The following is an 18771-nucleotide window of genomic DNA, read 5'->3' on the forward strand; positions in this document are numbered from 1 at the left end:
TTAATATAAGAGTTTACGAAGTACGTAAACAATATATTTATTTAGTTTGGTGTTAATGTTTTCCTGGATATAAAAGAATATTATATGCATTGCATGTAAACAATACATCTCTATATATATCAGCATTCAGCTTTAATTTTGGCTAATTAGCCCAAATCATGCTACAAAAGAACGAAAGTTTGAGCAATAATAAAGAGAGCGTAATACGCAAATCTCTGTAACATTTGAAAATATTTATACTAAATTTGATAAACAAGCATTAGATAAATTGCCGTAAAATCGATGAATAAAAGAAAGGAGAGATCAGAAGTCATTCGCGGACTTCAAGATATAGAAGAACATGGTCTTTATCATTTTGAAAAAAAGCGAAACATACTAGGCGTTGACTTCAGTGGTAGGCCTATACTTGATATAAAAAATGTAGAAAGTGAAAAAGAGAATACAAAAACTTTGGATGGATCCTCATCCTCAACGTCTCTCGGATTCGTTTTGCCACAAAGCGAAACTATGGCTGAAAGAGACAATAGAAGCATTAAATTTGAACCAAGCAAGGATAATTATATACAATTGCTAAATAAGTATGAAAATTTACAAACAAGTCATGCAACATTGCAAAAAGTTGTAAGATCACTTTTGGATAAAATTAATCATATTAACGATTTATATGCGCAAAAAGAAAAGGAACTAAATGAATGTAAAACGCAGCTTAAAAAGGTTGTAGATGCAAACGAAACACTTAATCTTTATATACAGTCTTCTCATTCTTCAGTGATGAATAACAGTATTATTAATAAATTTGGCTCTGATATTTATTAATAATATGGCGCTAATCTTAAAGCATTTTACTGCTCTAGAATAATTAATGGTACGAGCATCTACAAATGCATGCACGGCACGAATATTTATATAATTAGAGAAAGGATTAATTAAAAACTATATATATATATATATAGGTTTATAATGGCATTGAGGCGAGAAATAAGGTGTTTATGAAACAATAACCGTTTTACTACGCAAATTGCGAAGAGTAAACAAAATATCTATTATTGAAGAAAGGTGAATTTTTGTACTGTATGTATTTTTTGTTTGGTTTTCCATTACAAATACTGTTTTGGTGTGTATTTAGTTGTAGGTATATAATAATTAGAAGCAAAACCCCCTAAAAGAATTTATTTTTTAGCTATCATTGTACATGTTTCATTCATCCAGAAAAATACACCTGTATTCCTACACGTTTACCCGCTTGTATTTTATCTGTATAATGTGATTTCTTTTTTTATGGGTCAATAAATCTGGTAATCTCGTGTTATTCGCTGTAAGTTTGTTCAACCCCGTTCTTTTTTCCCTATTTGGTTTAAGTTGCTTTTTAATTTTAAATTTTAACTATTGGTGTGTGGTGTGCCAACCTACCACCATTCTATGCGTACTTTAACGCAACACCTGAGAAGTTTAAGAGTGCTGAATATCTAAAGATAATAATAAAAACAAAAGTAATATTATTTAAACTAAATTACAGTATTGTTTGACGCCAATTTTTTTTGATAAAAAGAGTCAAGAGAAGAAAGGAATACGGAGAATGACTATAATGAAATAGAATGGTTGAAAGTAAATGAGTATATACTAGTGGGTTATATAAACAACATAAATAAGTACTTGAATTCACTTCTGTATATATACCTATATATACACTCGCTTATATATATTAGTAAATTTATATTTTTTTGTGAAAATAATAATTAATACGAGTAAAACTATCAAAGTTTTTGTATTTCACAAAATAATTGTTTTATTGAAATTGCATTTTCAGAATAAATACTAAGCAGTTTGCATTCAACAAATACAATATATTTTGAAAAAGTTCATTGAAATAAATTATTTTAGTTCTTTATGTGTGTAAGTCAGAAATGTCAAAATGTTGGTAAATAATGATCTTCTGGACATATTAAGCAAAAAGCCTATAAATCTGTTACCAAATGAAGGAACAAACAATGGAAAAAAATTTCATGGTGATTTAAATTCATATTGGAAATCGTTCCTTTGGGAGTTTCAATTTTCCAGACTATACTTTAAATTGGAAAGGGGTGATTGCAGGATAATATTTTCGTCTAGCTGGCTTCCATATATAAACCACTCAAAAGTACTGTTGTTTAGGCTTTCATGTTTGTTTTTTTTCTGTTCGGTGATCTTATATGATATATTTACAGAAATAAAAATGTGGAAAATAGAGAATTTGGCGAGATATTACACTACAAATTGGTGCAGTATAGCAACAATAGGTTATTTTTTAGTACTTAGTTTCGCATCAATTCAATCACAGCAAGTAATTAATTCCAGTATAGATGATAATATATACGGCAAGGAGATAAATGAAATAGAGGATATAATAGGATATAAGAGTTATCTCAATTGGACATGTTGGTATGCGTGGATGATACAAAGCTTCTTATTACCTACGGGACTTATAGTTAATATTGGCTATTGGATGGTTTCACATCCTAACTCTAAGCTAACCCTTTTATTGGCAATATGTAAACATGCAATTGCCAGTATTCTAGTATTTTGGGATTGTTATACAACCTATCAGCCCTTCTTTTTATTGCATGGGCTTTACCTCTATGCCTACATTATTGGTATATTACTTTCAATTACAGTTATAAAGCTGTTTCCTAACTCGTTTTTATCATATCTTCCAATAAACATAAATGGTCTTTACACATTCTTTAACTTTGATGATGAAAGTCACATTAAAATCGCCCCAAGTCTCCTAATATTCATTTTCACTCTTTTCTATCCACTGTTACTTTTGTTTTTGTGGTTCTTATTTAGAGAAAAGAACCTTCTTGTTGACCCCCTTCCTGTTGAAGGGGAAGAGATTCAAAAACTTCTGCAAAACCATGACGATGAAAAGATCAGTGGGATACAGCAGGTTGATGAAGAAAGGGATATTGGAGGGGAAAAGCCTCCAAATAACAGCGATTAATCTTATTATAGTTAAAAATAAAGTATATTACTATGCATTAACATATTAGTTTATTGACCTGAGTCTAAATTTGTGTGTTGTTTCTACCCAAAAAAAACTAAACTAGCAGGTCAATATTTGGTCTTTTTTCTTTCACCTAACTTAAATTGTGATAAGTCATACTAAATAATACACATCTTCTGAATACTCATGGCTACTAGGTGCGATGTCGCCCTCCGTTTACTTCAAAGTAAATACCAGTATCCACAATCCCTTCTATTTATACTAAAACAAGGTGTTTCCATTGGACACGGAGATACAATTAAATATGTTATCTATTCGGAATTAATCAACAAAAATATATTCGCAGAATCATTAAACCAGGTTTTTCGTGTCACTACTAGGTCTGATGCTTTTTTTATTCTTAGATGATAAAGACGATTTTACCATACCAACAGACAATTCGTTTTGAGATTTTTCCATGCCAACTGATTCTGTTTTGTGTTCATGTTCAATATCAAACACCACAGGTCTTTGATGTTGATTAAAGTTATAAATGTACGAACAATCAACACAATTAATATTATTTGTATCGTAAATGAATCTAAAAATAACCCTATAGTAATCAAATACAGCTTCTAACCATGTGTCATGGTGGCTTCCAGTAGAAACTGTGAATATTCTAGACCATTTCGGACTGGTGCCAGAGTTTTTTGTAAAGTTCTATGGAATCTGTAGGGGATGATAATCTGTCCATCAACCCAACAATATACAAAGTCGGAACAGCAACATTTGGAATCTTTGAGTAAGATTCAAACTTTACTACTTGAAAAATATCTAAAAACAATGGTATTTTTGCAAATACTGGGCAAACCTTCGACCAAACAGTCTTCAAATCCTTGAAAGTATTCTCCAATATCAATCCAGATACCTTGTATTTAGATGCAAAATCAATAGCAACTGCTCCTCCAATTGAATACCCATAAACAAATAATTTATCCTTATCAAAAATATCTGTTCTTGACAACAAATATTCATAAGCCGCTTTAGCATCTAGATAAAAACCATCCTCAGATGTTACTCCACTACTATTACCATAACCTCTATAGAAAACAACAAATACATTGACTCCCATTAAATTATACAATTCCCAGAAATGTCTACTTCGGCCTCCAATATTTTCGTTATTACCTGGGAAAAAAGAATCTTCGGAACTTTTTCCATTTCCCGTATTCCTCATAATAACTTGGGAAACAATGTCTTAAGTAAAACGGTACTCTTCTCTTTAAATCAGTATTAGCATATACCTTATCACTTGGTACATCGTCACTGTCAGTAATACTACCATTCATATTACACTCTTTCAATATTCTTCGTCTTGCCCTTATTGATGAATCACTTAGCTTCTCATACCTGTCATTCTTGTTGTGATACATAAACCAGCAGCTCAATTTAATTCCATCATCCGCAATAAGCGTCACATCATCAGAATTGATCCCAATCTTGTTCGGATGTATTTCATCAACACCGACTGAATGCGGCATGAGTATCAACTTATCCTGGTAAAATCATACACAAATTCCAAGCATTAACACCAATGCAGCCAATAAGAAAAACACTGTTTTGATAACGCGTCCCAAAGACAAACTAAACACATAACCCTTCACTTTCTCAAATACACAATTATTCTCTGAGCTCATTTATGTTTTCTGGTAACTGCCCTTCTTCAAACGACCAAGTCTAAACACAAACACTTTGTGAATACAAAACAGACAAGAAAGATATAAGAACAGAACAAACAAATGCCAATTACTTGACAATAGACCTCTAAATATTAGACGGGTCATTAAAAATTGCATTTTCACGGTGGTACCTAAGAGGTGGGTATAACAATATAGTTTAAATGCACTTTTGGTATTCTAACAATAATATAGTAATTGAAAATGAAATTCAATCGAAGAATTTAACAGGAAGAAATAAAAAATTGTATATTGAATAAAAATGTGATGAGAAAAGAAGAGAAATAAAATAATTAATTGACAGATATAATTAGGATATCTTCAGCCCTGTATAATACAATAGGTATTTCGCATTGTCCTGGCACTGCTTCACTCACTCTCAAAAAATAGTAACCATGGTGAACGCAAATTTATTTATTCATTTACAGAATAAAACAAAAATTTTTTTTAATGAATAAAAAAAGTGTTCTGTAGATCATATTTGCAAGGGAAACAATTCAATTGCTAGTATTGTTCATCTTGATCTTTATCATCGTTTTTAGGTTCATCATAGAAAGGACTAACTTCATCATTAACGTTATCAACATTATAAGAGTAGTTTGTTTTCCCTTTTATTCTGTAATCATGTTGGTATACAAAGTATTTTGGTTTTCTGCATGATCCTATTTCTATTTGCTTCCAATTCATATTCTTTGTAAAGGCATTGTTTCTCTTAGATAGTCCAATGGAAAGTCTTTCTACCAATTCAGAGGAGTAATCAATATCGTTTGATTTAATGTAAAACTTGAGGACACCATACCCAAGCCTTCCATTTACAATTGGAGTATCCGCAACTGCAATTACACCAATATCTGAATAGTCAACATTGACTACTTTTGAAAGATTCTTCTTGAAATTAGCAACGAAAACTTGATGATCGTAAAATGTCGGTACATTTGGAATAATGTCGCTAAATGAGAAATATCCTATTACTGATTCTTTTGGGAATACTGTAACAACGTCTGAATAAAAACCGTATTTATTCACAATATCCTCCAAAATTGAAGTACCATAATTGTACCCCAAACAAGATGTTTGATTCGCAATATCTTCAATGCTAGGTGAAACATCCTTACTCAAAAAGTTGAATTGACTCCAATCAAATATTTGGCCAAAAACACTAACTGAGTTAAATACCACCTTACTTGAAAGTTCTTTCGAGAATTCCTTTAGTGTTTGCCCAACATTTGTGTATATGTAAAAAGTAACTAGTATATCACCTGTAGCTGTTTGGAAGATTGTATTTCCAACTCTTTTTACCTGAACATTCCTTGGAGTAAGACCAACTATTCCGACGAATCTATCAGTTGGTCCAAGTGATGTCTTTATAGATGAAATAAAAAGTTGCTTAAACTCTACAAACCTCTCATCGGCTATTTGTTTCTGAGCAAAGTAATCAAAGTTAGTAACAAGAACTTGAGCCATTAAAACTCCTTTAATAGGAACTTCATTATCTTTTTGTGTAGTTTCATAACCCTTTTCAGGGAATCCTTTCCCGTATTGAGTAAATTTCATGTTCCTATATGGATTTCCACCCACTGGGATGAAATTGGACGTAGGGAATATATTAGTTGTTAGATGTAATGCACATATAGTATATGTTTTATCGAAGCTGTATAAATCATTTTCATTTAGGAATATTGCATTATCACCTATTCCAATGCTCCATTCGTGAGTTTGATCGTACTCTAGTTCTGCGTAATTTGGATGTATTCCACTACACTGTTCACCGGTAATCAAGTTTATCATCAAGGCAAACTTTTTATAAAATAGGAACCCAACTGTGTCATGAGTGCCATTATTAAGTGTATATGCAGACATTAGATCTATATTATCATAAAGATCTCCATATAAACCAGTACTTAACTTGGTGTTAACTACTTTTGTGTTAATTTCCCAATATAATCCTTTTTGAGGATAACTACAAAGCCCCTTAATTGCCTGATTAACAACAGAAGTTTCGTCTACTTTGCAGTAACTAGTTAAACTTGAATGTAGATATCCATTTAATAAAATAAATGGATAACCTTGGTAAATATCTACGCTAAATATCAGACGAGTTGGAATAGATGGATATATATCTGTAAATGAGAAATTAAGCTTTGACCTTATTTCCTCCTCACCAAGCATTAAATTTGGATATTCTAACATTGCAAATCCTGTTGAATCCATTACATAAAACAGTCCATTTGCGCCTATTAATGTTATTTGAATGATATCATCCTCTGAATACAAAGCACCATTACTGTATTGACTAGAGATAGTTGTTTCATTTAATACTGCTGTGATTTTGTTTTGTTCAAATAATATACTGCCAGCATTAATTCCATTCTTTATTAATGTCAAACTAAATGTTGATGAAGTGGACAAAACTCTGAGAGAGTTGTCCAAATAGTATATGAATCTGTTTCTCGTTATTTTAGGAAGTTTAAATTTGATTGAAACTGCAACTCCCTCATTCCAAGAACTCTCTGTGGTTTTTCCATCAAAATAACCAAATCCTCCAGTACATGCAGTACCTACTATTAGAGGACACCCTCCAGAACCAGGAGTAGTGATTGATTCATCCAAACCTGGCGGAACAACTGCTCCAGAATCATCCGTCTCACCTGACGCACTTTCCGTGGTAGTAGTAGTAGTTGTTGTAGTTGTAGTTGTTGTTGTTGTTGTTGTTGTTGAAAGAGATATTGGAGATCTTGATCTATTCACCATTTGCCAAAGAGAATAGCTCCTAGTTGAATTGGCAGAAGAGTTTGAACCTACTCCTATGACCTTGTTAAAGCTCTCGGAAATACCATTCAAATACAAAAGTCTGTCCGAATTTGAATTAACCGTCACGGTATAAGAACCCTGTTTGTTATCTCTTGTGACCCAAAATGTGAAAAATCCACTTGGATATGTTGAACAGAAAGGGCCACATTGTGGGGAATATGAATAAACGGTTATCTTATTTATCTCATTTGTTAGAGCAACTACCATGTTCGAATACTCAAAGGAGAACACCAAATTGGATGTATGAGTGTTGTAAAATTCGTATCTGTAGTTCCTAGGTCTCGGAAGCACACCATTGACCTCTTCTGGATGTGGAACTCCGGTTGAAATCATTCCCATCAATGTCCAGCTATCTGAAAACAAAATTCCTGATGGAACTAATGTTATTCCGGTACTGTTGCAAACATCAAACATTTCAAGATCACATTCTTCCTTGCCTTCAATCATGAAAGGAGGTCTGAAAGGATTCAATTCTCCACTATAATTACCAATTTTCTCAAACTGACTTGTAGTTGAGTTAAACTGGTATCCTGGAGGTGTATTAAATTCATCACCGTAAAGAGGAGCAGGTGTTATTCCTGAAGGGAAATAAGGATAGGTTGTTTGGTACTTTGGTAGTGGACTGTACATTCCTGTATTCTCATCATATTCCGGACTATAAAGCGAGTTATTTCCCTTGTTTGAAGGTTTGTATCCTCCACTTTGGAATAATCCTCTGGTTTGAACAAGGTTAATGGCTCTAGGAGAAGCTCCTTTTGGATATATTTTGTTTATTTTCCAGGCATTACTCTTATCTGAAGTCCTGCCTGAATCCAAAGCGCAAATGGTATTGTACTCGCTATTTTTTTCATCAAATACATTTAAATAAAGGATATTCGTCTTGTCAACTCCCAATGACAGCTTAATTTTATCTCCATATTTAAATTTATGGACATTCAAGTCACCGTTGTTTAGTGTTGAGACAGAAGATCTAGATCTTTTAGTAGATTTGGACTTCAAACTTGACTTTAACTTCGATCTCGCAACTGAAATAGTACTGTTATTTGTTATTACGCTGTTCTCGGAAGCTTGTTGTGGATACAGACCACTACAAACTGCTCCTCTTTCATTCTGTAAAGCAATTCTGGACTCAAGAATGTAAATGTATCCTATCTCCCTATCTTTTTCATCTCCAATAACCAAAACTGATAGGAGATTTTGGAACTGGAATTGCATTCCCCAAGTTCCGTTGTTTACTTTTGTATCAGAAATGACCATCTCCATCTCCCAACTTGTGTTAATAAAGTTTCTAGAAGGCTCTCCAGGCTCATCTGTACCCTGATCATATTCCTCATAATCGCAAAGATCTTGTATTACCTGTGCTGAGCATGAAATAGATCTAGATCTACAATTTCCAAACAAAGAGCATGTTTCGTAACCATTATAAAGAACCTTATTTGGGAAAACAAAACTTTCCCCACTTAATAAGAACATGGTGTATTTATTATGTACAAATACTTGCTTATCTCTTGTTTCTTGTACATTTTCATTATTGCCATCGTAATTGCAAGTTGAAATAATATTGAAACTATAGTCTGATATAGTTTTAAAAGAGAGCAAAGCCTCACTTTTTTCATTAAGCAAGAATAATCCAAGTCGACTCCATCCTATACCCAAGGTCAAACTCATCCCTTTGTAAGATAATACACCATCAACATATGGTGAGACATGCTCTTGCATATTGTTCCAATCAAACAATATTATTGAAGTTTCGTTAAACATCAAGGATAAAATATATCTTTCTCTTATGTTGTTGGAACTTGAAGTCTGATTCGCACTGCTGATAATATTCATATCCTGCTCTTTTCTGATAAAGTTGTACCCAAACCAGACAGACTTTTGGGACTGAATATAAGAATTTGCCTTGCACGAACCGTTATCTGTTGGAATTTCAAAGCTCAACCATGCAACCCTTCCATGTTTAAACTCTGAGTCGTACTCATTCTCCTCCAAGGAGTCGTTTCTTTGATCCAAAATTGCTCTTAACCCTTTACAAGGAACATTTACTTCAAGAATACACTCTTCCTTTGGATCTTCTTGCCAAGGAGTTTTGGTGGTTGTAGTTGTGGTTGTTGCTACAGAAACGGAACTAGAATCCCCAACTACTGAAGTCCTTGCAGTGTTGCTTAATTGCCAAAGAGTGAATGAATTTAGTACTTCACTGCTGCAACAAGGTCTTATTCTATCAAATGAAGAGACAGATTTGGCATTTTTAAGTTGTAAAAGAAGATCTCTATTCCTGTTTACCATTAATGATATAACATCTGAGGTTGAATTGTAACTCAGCCAGAATGTAAAGTATCCACCAGGATATGTTGAACAAAGAGGACCACATTGTGGTGAAACAGAGGTTACCTTCTCACCAGTAATTTCATTTCTTATTTCCGTAAAATCACTTGAGATGCTCACAGAGAGTACAATCTTGCTTGTAAATGTATCAATAAATTGATACACAAAATTGTAATGTGAACTTATAGACGAGGAAATGTTATTGATAGCAACTGCATTGTTTGCTTGTTGAGAACCCAAAATTGAATTGCCCAACTCGCCATTTTCTGGAATTCCCGTTGCAATTGATACAAATAAAGTCCATCCCGAAGTGAACAATGTTCCTGTTGGTTTTAAATTGGCTATTGTACTATTACATGTGGATAATACGTAAAGATCACATTCTTTTTGACCAACAACCAACTCTTTAAATTGATACGGATTGATTTTGTTACTGTTATTTAAATCTGTATTCTCAAATAAGCCTGAAGTTTTATTGTAAACATATCCTGGAGGTGTATTAAGATAATTTCCATCAGTAGGAGCAGGGATCAAACCTACAGGGAAGAATGGATTATTACTCTCTTTACTGGAGAAAATAGCTTGTGGTTGATAAACCCCATGATCATTTTTAGGTGGATTGTAGAATCCAGTTGAGTCTGAAGTTTCAAATCCTCCGTTAGGGAAGTAATTATTTCCTATTTCTTGGGTAAACTTGGAAATATTTGGAGAGTATCCTCTTGGATAAATTGACTTTATTGGTGACAGGAGAAATTCATCATATCTTATTGCACAAATGGTGAAGAACTTGGTCTCTTTTGCATTTTTAGTATTTAAATAAAGTAAACCACTTTCATCTATTCCCAAAGACCAGACTAATCTGTCGCCAAAATCAACTATTCTCTCATCTGGATAAACCCCTCCACAGAAGTTGTTTCCTGGTATATTTTGAAGAACAATTCTGTTATCAAATATATAAATTGTGAGCATCTCCTCCTCCGCTCCATTTGTAGCTGAGAATGATCCAATTAGATCAGGTAGCTCAAACTTGGAACCCCAAGTTCCGTTATTAAGTTTATTGGATTCAGAAAACTCAGTTTCAACTATCCAGTGTACATTTGTGTTTTTATTTGCACCATTTCTACTACAAACCTCAGTTATACCCTGAGAAGAGCAGGTGAGAGAAGAAGCATAACAGTCTTCAAAGACTGAACAAACCTGGTATCCCTCAAACAAAATTTGTTGAGGATATAAAAATCCAGATTCAAGGGTGAAATTCATTGAATTTCCCATTGATTTCTCATCTACACCTACAAAAGAGTTCATTGTTTTTGATATTGAATTAAATGAAAAATCGTTTCTTGGAGGTACTTTAATCAACGAATATAAACTCTCATTCATCAAAAAGAGCCCAAGTCTACTCCACCCTATTGAAATTGATATTTGCTTTCCATGATATCCTACACTACCATTAATATACGGAGACAAATAAAGTAGCTCATCCTTCCAGTCTATAAGAGAAATATGGGTTTCATTGAAGGAAAGAGAAATGATCTTGTTCCCTTGTACGTCTTTAAACTCTAAACCATTCCAAACAAGAGAAACTGAATTCGCTGAACTCTCAGTTGGTAGAACCAAGGTTTTCTCTAAAGTCGTATTCATATGAATAACTGATCCAAAATTGAATTTGTTATCCGAATTTTTTAAATCTATAGATGCAGAATATCCCCTACAGGGTCTTGGACTATCATGTACTAATAAACACTCATCCTGAACAACCTCAAACCAAGGGGGTAAAGTTGTTGTTGTTGTTGTTGAAGATATTTTTACAGGATATCTGACTATATTTGTTAGCTGCCAAAGGGAATAGCTTGCTTTGTTCACCCCAGCAATATTGTCTTCATAATCCTCCAAACAGCAAGGCAAAACTGCATCAAAATTAGCTCCAAATGCATCAAGATGTAAAAGATACTTCTGAGCAGAACTCACTGAAACAAAATAAGTGTTTGATGAGGCATCAAATGATAACCAGAAGGTGAAATAACCATTTGGGTGAGTTGAGCAGTAAGGACCGCATTGTGGAGCACCAGCTACTGAAGTCTCCCCAGAAGCCTCGTTTCTAAATATAACAGTCTCGTTATTGTAAGAAAGGGTTAAAACTACGCGATTTGTTTGAGTATTAATGAATTCATATTTATAGTTGAAATCATAGTTTTCTGAAATGTATGGGGGTATTCCATTATTAAGCATAATAAACAATGTCCAGTTTTCCTTGAATAACATACCACTAGGACCAAAAACAATTGAGGTTGAGTTACAAATATCAAACATTTGAAGAACACATTCTTCGGTTCCCTTTAAAATTTCCTTTGGCTGGAATGGATTTATCTCAAGATTTGTATTATTTGGATCCTTTTCAAACAAGCCTGTTGCAGTATTGTAAAAGTAACCTGGAGGTGTGTTTATAAGAGAACCATTCAAAGGAGCAGCTTGGATTCCCGGGGGGAAGTTTGGATGGTTCACTCCAAAAGTTTTCTCTGGATTATAAAATCCTGAAGTTGAATTAAAGTATGGGAAATAGTAACCTGCTTTTGAATTAGATGTCGTCTTAAATCCACCATCTGGGAAATTATTCTTGATCTCATAGAAAACTGTATCTAAAGAGGGATTATATCCTCTTGGATACAAATACTTGTACTCTTTGTTCCTAATCCCAGTGCTTACAGTACAAACAGTAAAGTTTCCCAAAGAACCAAAGTTAATAACATTCAAGTATATTTGATTGGAAGTATCAAATCCAATACTCCACGTCAATGTGTCTCCATAATCTATGTTAGTGTTTGATGGGAATGGGCCTCCACAAACCACGTTATTCATTATATCTTGCATTGCAATTCTGTTGTTAAATATGTAAACGTTTATCACATCTTCATTATGCTCCTGATTGTCTGCGATAGAGTAAACACTTAACAAATTATCCAACTCGAAAATAGGACCCCATGTTGAATTGTAAACAAACGTATTCTGAATCTTGGTTTCAACTAGAAGCTGAGAACCAGGAATCTTTTTACTGCATATTCCCGTCAAAGCTTGCGATGTGCAAGATGCTTCCTCTGGGCAGTCCTCAAAGAATGAGCACGTTTCGTATCCTTTTAAAAGTATCTTTTCCGGGAATACAAAGTCTCCTGTGAGAAGGAAGTTTGTTGGGTTGTTATTATTATTAATCTCTTGTGGATAATACGGACTAATTTGGTCAAAATCTATCTCTGTTAACGTATTTATATGTATAAGTGCTTGTTTCTTTTCATTTAGTACAAATATTCCGAGTCTGCTCCAACCTATCCCAATAGTTAAATTCATTCCTTTGTAGGCCAACATTTCATTTGTGTACTTTGAGTTATACTCACCAAACCCAACATGATCCAAAAGAGTTATCTCTGTTTCATTAAATAATATTGATAAAATTGGTACAGAATTCTGTAGCATTTTGTACCCAAACCAATATGAGGATGATAAAGTCAATGATGAATATGTAGATGAAGGGGTAACTATGCTTGAACCACTTGTTTCTATTTGACTTATTTTTCGGGATTTTCCCATATCTAATGTAGTGTTTAACCAAATAACACCACCCTCAGAGAAACGCTTATTAAGTTTGGCAGAAATACCTCTGCAAGGAATATTTGGACTCAAACTACACTCATCTAATACTTGTTCAAACCATGGTGTTGCTGTTGTTGTTGTTGTTGTGGTAGACAGTATTTTCGGAATTCTGTTTACATTTGTAAGCTGGTAAATACTGTAATTGTTGGTAAATCTCGATTCAGGACGTATTAAATTAAACTTCTTAAATACTGAACTTATTGAAATTAGCTTTTGCTTATTATAGTCCACTGAAACAGTGTATACACTTATTTCTGGATCATAAGTCAGCCAAAAAGCGAAGAATCCCTTTTGGTATGTAGAACAATAGGGACCACATTGTGGAGATCCAGCAATTGAAATGTCTCCAGTTATTTCATTGGTTAAATAAACAGTTTCATTATTGAAGCTTAAAGACAAAACTGTTTCTTCCTTAATCACTGCTTCCCCTTTGTCATTGTAATACTCTGAAACACTCACAAATTCGTATTTGTAGTTTAACTTGACATTATTTTCAAATTCCATATGTGAAGGAACTCCTGTACCGAGCATTATAAATAGAGTCCAACCTTGCTCAAAGAATAAACTCTTACCATTATTGTTTGTAATTCTGACTGAAGTTGAATTACAAACATCGAATATCCCAAGATCACATTCATTTTCTCCATCAATTATATGTTTTGGTCTGAATGGATTAAAATCATTTTTCTGTAACATTACATTTTCATTATCACTTCCACTTTCTTCATAGTCCATCAATTTTGGCTCAAACTGCCCAGTAGTTGAATTGAAGAAGTATCCTGGTGGTGTATTTTCATTTGTTCCATAATAAGGAACTGAAGTTAGCCCCACTGGCAAAAACGGTACGTTTTCACCGTACATCTTTTTTGTTTCGTAACTATCAGTTTCAGAGTCAAAACTAGGTTTGTAGAAACCCCAACCTGCAGATATAGAACTAGGTTCAAATCCACCTACAGGAATAGAGTCTTTTATCTGAGTAAACGAGGATGCAGCTGGGGAATAACCTATCGGGTATACATAACTTAAAGGTCCGAAGTACTCCTTGAATTCAATTGAACAAACAGTGTAATTAAGGTTTTCAAAGTTTGTATTCAAATAAACCATTCCTTGAGAATCTAATGAAATACTCCAACTCAACTTATCACCATTATTTAGTACATTACCTTGTGGATACGGACCATCACAAACCGTATAATCTAAAATACTTTGAAGAGCCATTTTATTACTAAATATATAAATTGCCAATATATCATTTCCCAACTCATTATTTATATAATAAATTGATATGAGATTATCTAATTGTAACATATGACCCCATGTACCATTATTCACAGATGTATCCTTAACTTCCGACTCAACAACAATACTCATTCCGTCATGTAAACGTCTGCATGGATTGCTAAGAGCTTGAGCAAGACAACCAGAAGAACCGGAATCACAGTCGTTGTATAAAGAACAAGTAGTGTGACCTCTGAATAATATATTATTTGGGTACAAGAATCCAGTACCTAATAGAAAATGAGAAATATGTTTATTGTTATTTCCGTAAAGAATCATTTTGTCGAATGAATAGTCTTTATTGTTTCTTATATTAACCAACGAATTAAAGTTTTCATTTAACAAAAATATACCAAATTTGCTTAAACCTATACCAAGAGTTATCTCTAGTCCTTCATATACCAACATTTCATCAGTGTAATACGTAAAGTAACGTTTTCCTTGTATTCTATCATATAATGTTATATGCGTTCTGTTAAAGTAAATACTCAATACGTCCTCCATTTCATTGATTAAATCATATCCCATCCAATAGGTTTGAGTTGACTTATATTTTTCATCTGTTGGTATTGAAATGCCGTAGTTTTTCAGACTAGTTGAAAACCATATCAAATCACCAACCTTAAATTTATTATTCTCCAAGTATGCTTTGTATCCCTTACAAGGTACACCTGGTTCGCTTAAATAACAAATACTGTGAGTAATACTATCCCATGGAGGAGATGTTGTTGTTGTTGTTGTTGTCGAAAGTTTGACAGGATGTTGAGCTACATTAATTAGCTGCCAAAGAGTTCTTGTAGTTTCACCTCTGTCTTGACTAGAACCGGATTTTCCAACAACTTTAGAGAACTCTACATCAAAACCCGAAACATCTACCAAATTTTCTTCGTTTGAGTTAATTGCAACTACATATTTTCTGGAGTCCTTGTCGTAAGTTAACCAAAAAGTGAAGAATCCATTTGCATACGTAGAGCAGTAAGGGCCACACTGTGGAGATCCAACTGTTGAGGTGTCTCCAGATATTTCATTCTTAAATACCACTTTTTCGTTATTTATAGTTAATGACAACACTAACACATCTTCAATCGTACTTTCTTCCCTATGTTCTTCATTATCAATTAATTCTGTTACTTTTCTTTCTTCTTCTAAAGGATATGGTTGAAGATGCAAATCCTCATTCTCAACATGAATTTCCAAATCCAAAATTCTATTATTGTTTTCTGACTCGCCACTATTTTGTTTTCTTATTCTTCCCATAAATTCATATCTGTAATTGTAATTTACATCCTCCCCATTTGATAGTGGAATACCTGTACTGATCATCGCAAATAGAGTCCAATTATCTCTGAAAAATTCTTCATTAGAAGACCCAATTGAGATGTTAGTACTATTGCAAACAGAAAGCAATTCCAGTTTACATTCATCGGTACCCTTGATAAACTCCCTTGGTTGGAAAGGATTAATTTCATCCTTGAGAATATCAGTCTTTTCGCTAGTGCTATTAACTTCTCTTTCGAAGAGACTACTTGTTGTGTTGTAAAAATAACCAGGTGGAGTATTGTCATATGTACTACTAATAGGTGCAGGGACAATACCAACAGGGAAGAATGGATAAATTAGTGTTGGATTGTAAATAATGTGTGGTTCGTTTATACCAGAATCAATATTAAAGTTTGGATCATAGAAATTGTTAACATTTGAAGTCTGATATCCACCCTGAGGGAATGAGTTTGTGGTTTGAATGAATTTCGATTCTAGAGGAGAGAAGCCTCTTGGATAAATAATAGACAAAGACCCTATTGATAAGTCAAATGGAACAGCACAAACTGTGTAACTCTTATTGTTATTAGATAGGCCATTTGAGGTTTGATGAACATTTAAATACAAAAGATATGAACTATCAATTCCAATAGACCATGTAATTGTATCACCATAATCTAATTGAATAGAGGATGGGTATAATCCATCACATGTGATCTTATTATGGATATCTTGTATAGCAACCCTATTTTTGAACACATATATAATATAAACGTCATCCGTTTTATTATTTATTTTATAAGATGAGATCAAGTCACTGTATTCAAACAAGCCACCCCAAGTACCATTGTTAACATTTGTTTCTGATAACTTTGTCTCAATAACCCAACTCATTCCAGGAATTGGTTTATTACATGAGTCAATTAAAGCCTGACTACTGCAAGACATTATTTCAGTGCTGCAATCATTATAAAAAGAACATGTTTGATATCCTTGATACAGTATTTCATTTGGATAAATAAAGTGATCCTTGTTCAATTCATATTTAACTTGAATTTGTTTTTGACTCTCCCATTGTTTTATTTCATTAAATCTTGTATCGGGCAAATTTTGCATTTGAATGAGACTATTTTGTTCGACATTCATCAAAAACAAGCCAAGTCTGCTCCATCCCAATTCTAACTCTAACAACATCCCACTAAAAGCTAAAGATCCATTAGTATATGGAGACGAGTAGTCTTGTTTTGTTTCCCAATTGTACATAACTATTGATGTTTTATTTATTAGCAAGGAAAATATTTTACTGTACTCGGAATTATCAATATTTGCACCATTATTATCACTATTTGTTTTCACAAAGTCAAATCCCAACCAATATTTATTTCCTAGATGCTCAATCTTTTTATGGCAATTAAAGTCAATGTTAAGACTTATATGCAACACGTCTCCGTACTCAAATCCATTTTTACCTAGGGAAGCATTATAACCATTACATTTGGTTGATGTAGATGTATTTTCAAATACACAAACATCATTTACAATCTGATTCCATGGAGGCAGTGTTGTTGTTGTCGTTGTAATCACATTAGGAATTTTGTTTATATTATAAAGATACCACGTATTGTAAGAAACTTCATTTTTGTATTTTTCTGTAAGTATTTTATTAAATCTTTGTTTGGCTGCTGGGATGTTTATCAAATACTCTTTATTTGAATTAATTGAAATGACATATTGATCTCTCACCTTTTCATAAGTCAGCCAAAATGCAAAGAACCCTTTTTGATAAGTTGAACAATAAGGACCACATTGGGGAGAAGCAACTTTATTTTCAATATTAGTTACATGATTCTTAAATATCACACTTTCGTTGTTGTAACTAAAAGTTAATATTAATGTATTCTCACCACTATCTATGTCAGAACTAATAAAGTTATAAGCATAATTATTACCATGTAAATCATCGGATGATGGTCCTGGTATTCCTGTATTTATTATCACAAATAGTGTCCAATCCTCATCAAATAATGTACCTTCTGGCATTATCTTTGCAGATGTTGAGTTGCAAGTAGTGAATAAATACAAATCACATTCATCGATACCATCTACAATATATAAAGGTCTAAATGGATTCAAACCATTATCATCACCGCCGGATTCTGGCTCAAATTGGCTTGTTGTTGTGTTATATATGTATCCAATCGGTGTATTATGATAATTACCACTAGTAGGAGCTGGCTTAATTCCTGGTGGATAGTGTGGATAATTCAATCCGTAGTTATGTAAAGGTTTAAACTCATTTAATGTTTTATCAAAATATGGGTAGTAATAACTAGTTGTGCTTTTGCTATTTGAGCTAGTTCTGTAACCACCATTTGGAAAACCTAATATATATTGTGTAAATTTAGTATCTGAAGGGTGATACCCTCTTGGATATACAAAGTTAATAGATTCGATTGAATATGATGAAAGTGAATTATAGTAATTTGTATTGTTGTTAATGTAATCAATTATGTTCTTTATTCCACCTCTCATCACATTTAATTGGCATATTGTATAATAGAAATTATCATTACTATTCAATACGCTCAAGTAAATTGAGTAGTAAGAGTCAAATCCTATTTCCCAATTTAATTTTGAACCAAAACCAATGATATTGTTGTCAGGGTATGGGCCTGAACAACTTATATAATTATTCAAATCTAATATTGCCATTCTATTTGGATATATATAAATTATATAACTGTCATTATCATA

At 33.1% G+C, this 18771-nt stretch overlaps 4 protein-coding genes across 4 annotated transcripts in view; 2 read left to right on the forward strand and 2 right to left on the reverse strand.

The window, feature by feature from the left end:
- Window positions 1-282: 282 nt before the first annotated feature.
- FG379_001512 (uncharacterized protein) lies at window positions 283-816 on the forward strand (the record flags this gene model as incomplete). The annotated part of the gene is made up of 1 exon (XM_067327115.1): window positions 283-816. One exon carries the CDS (start codon window positions 283-285, stop codon window positions 814-816), a length of 534 nt encoding a protein of 177 aa, XP_067182591.1.
- A 1096-nt stretch (window positions 817-1912) lies between these two features.
- Window positions 1913-2980, forward strand: FG379_001513 (uncharacterized protein; the record flags this gene model as incomplete). The annotated part of the gene is made up of 1 exon (XM_067327116.1): window positions 1913-2980. One exon carries the CDS (start codon window positions 1913-1915, stop codon window positions 2978-2980), a length of 1068 nt encoding a protein of 355 aa, XP_067182592.1.
- A 354-nt stretch (window positions 2981-3334) lies between these two features.
- On the reverse strand, window positions 3335-4503 carry FG379_001514 (uncharacterized protein; the record flags this gene model as incomplete). The annotated part of the gene is made up of 3 exons (XM_067327117.1): window positions 3335-3617; window positions 3658-4150; window positions 4206-4503. The coding sequence occupies 3 exons, from the start codon at window positions 4501-4503 to the stop codon at window positions 3335-3337; spliced, it is 1074 nt and encodes a 357-aa protein (XP_067182593.1).
- Window positions 4504-5202: 699 nt separating this feature from the next.
- FG379_001515 (very large probable mucin) overlaps window positions 5203-18771 on the reverse strand; it is a gene marked incomplete at both ends in the record, with an annotated part of 30888 nt that continues 17319 nt past the window's right edge. The window contains 2 exons of the mRNA XM_067327118.1: window positions 5203-10980; window positions 11035-18716. Coding sequence (XP_067182594.1) covers window positions 5203-10980; window positions 11035-18716 — 13460 coding nt within the window. The remainder of the gene's footprint in view (window positions 10981-11034; window positions 18717-18771) is intronic.

The sequence above is a fragment of the Cryptosporidium bovis genome (genome assembly GCF_009768925.1).
Source record: "Cryptosporidium bovis isolate 45015 chromosome Unknown contig_22, whole genome shotgun sequence".
NCBI classification, from domain to species: Eukaryota; Apicomplexa; class Conoidasida; order Eucoccidiorida; family Cryptosporidiidae; genus Cryptosporidium; species Cryptosporidium bovis.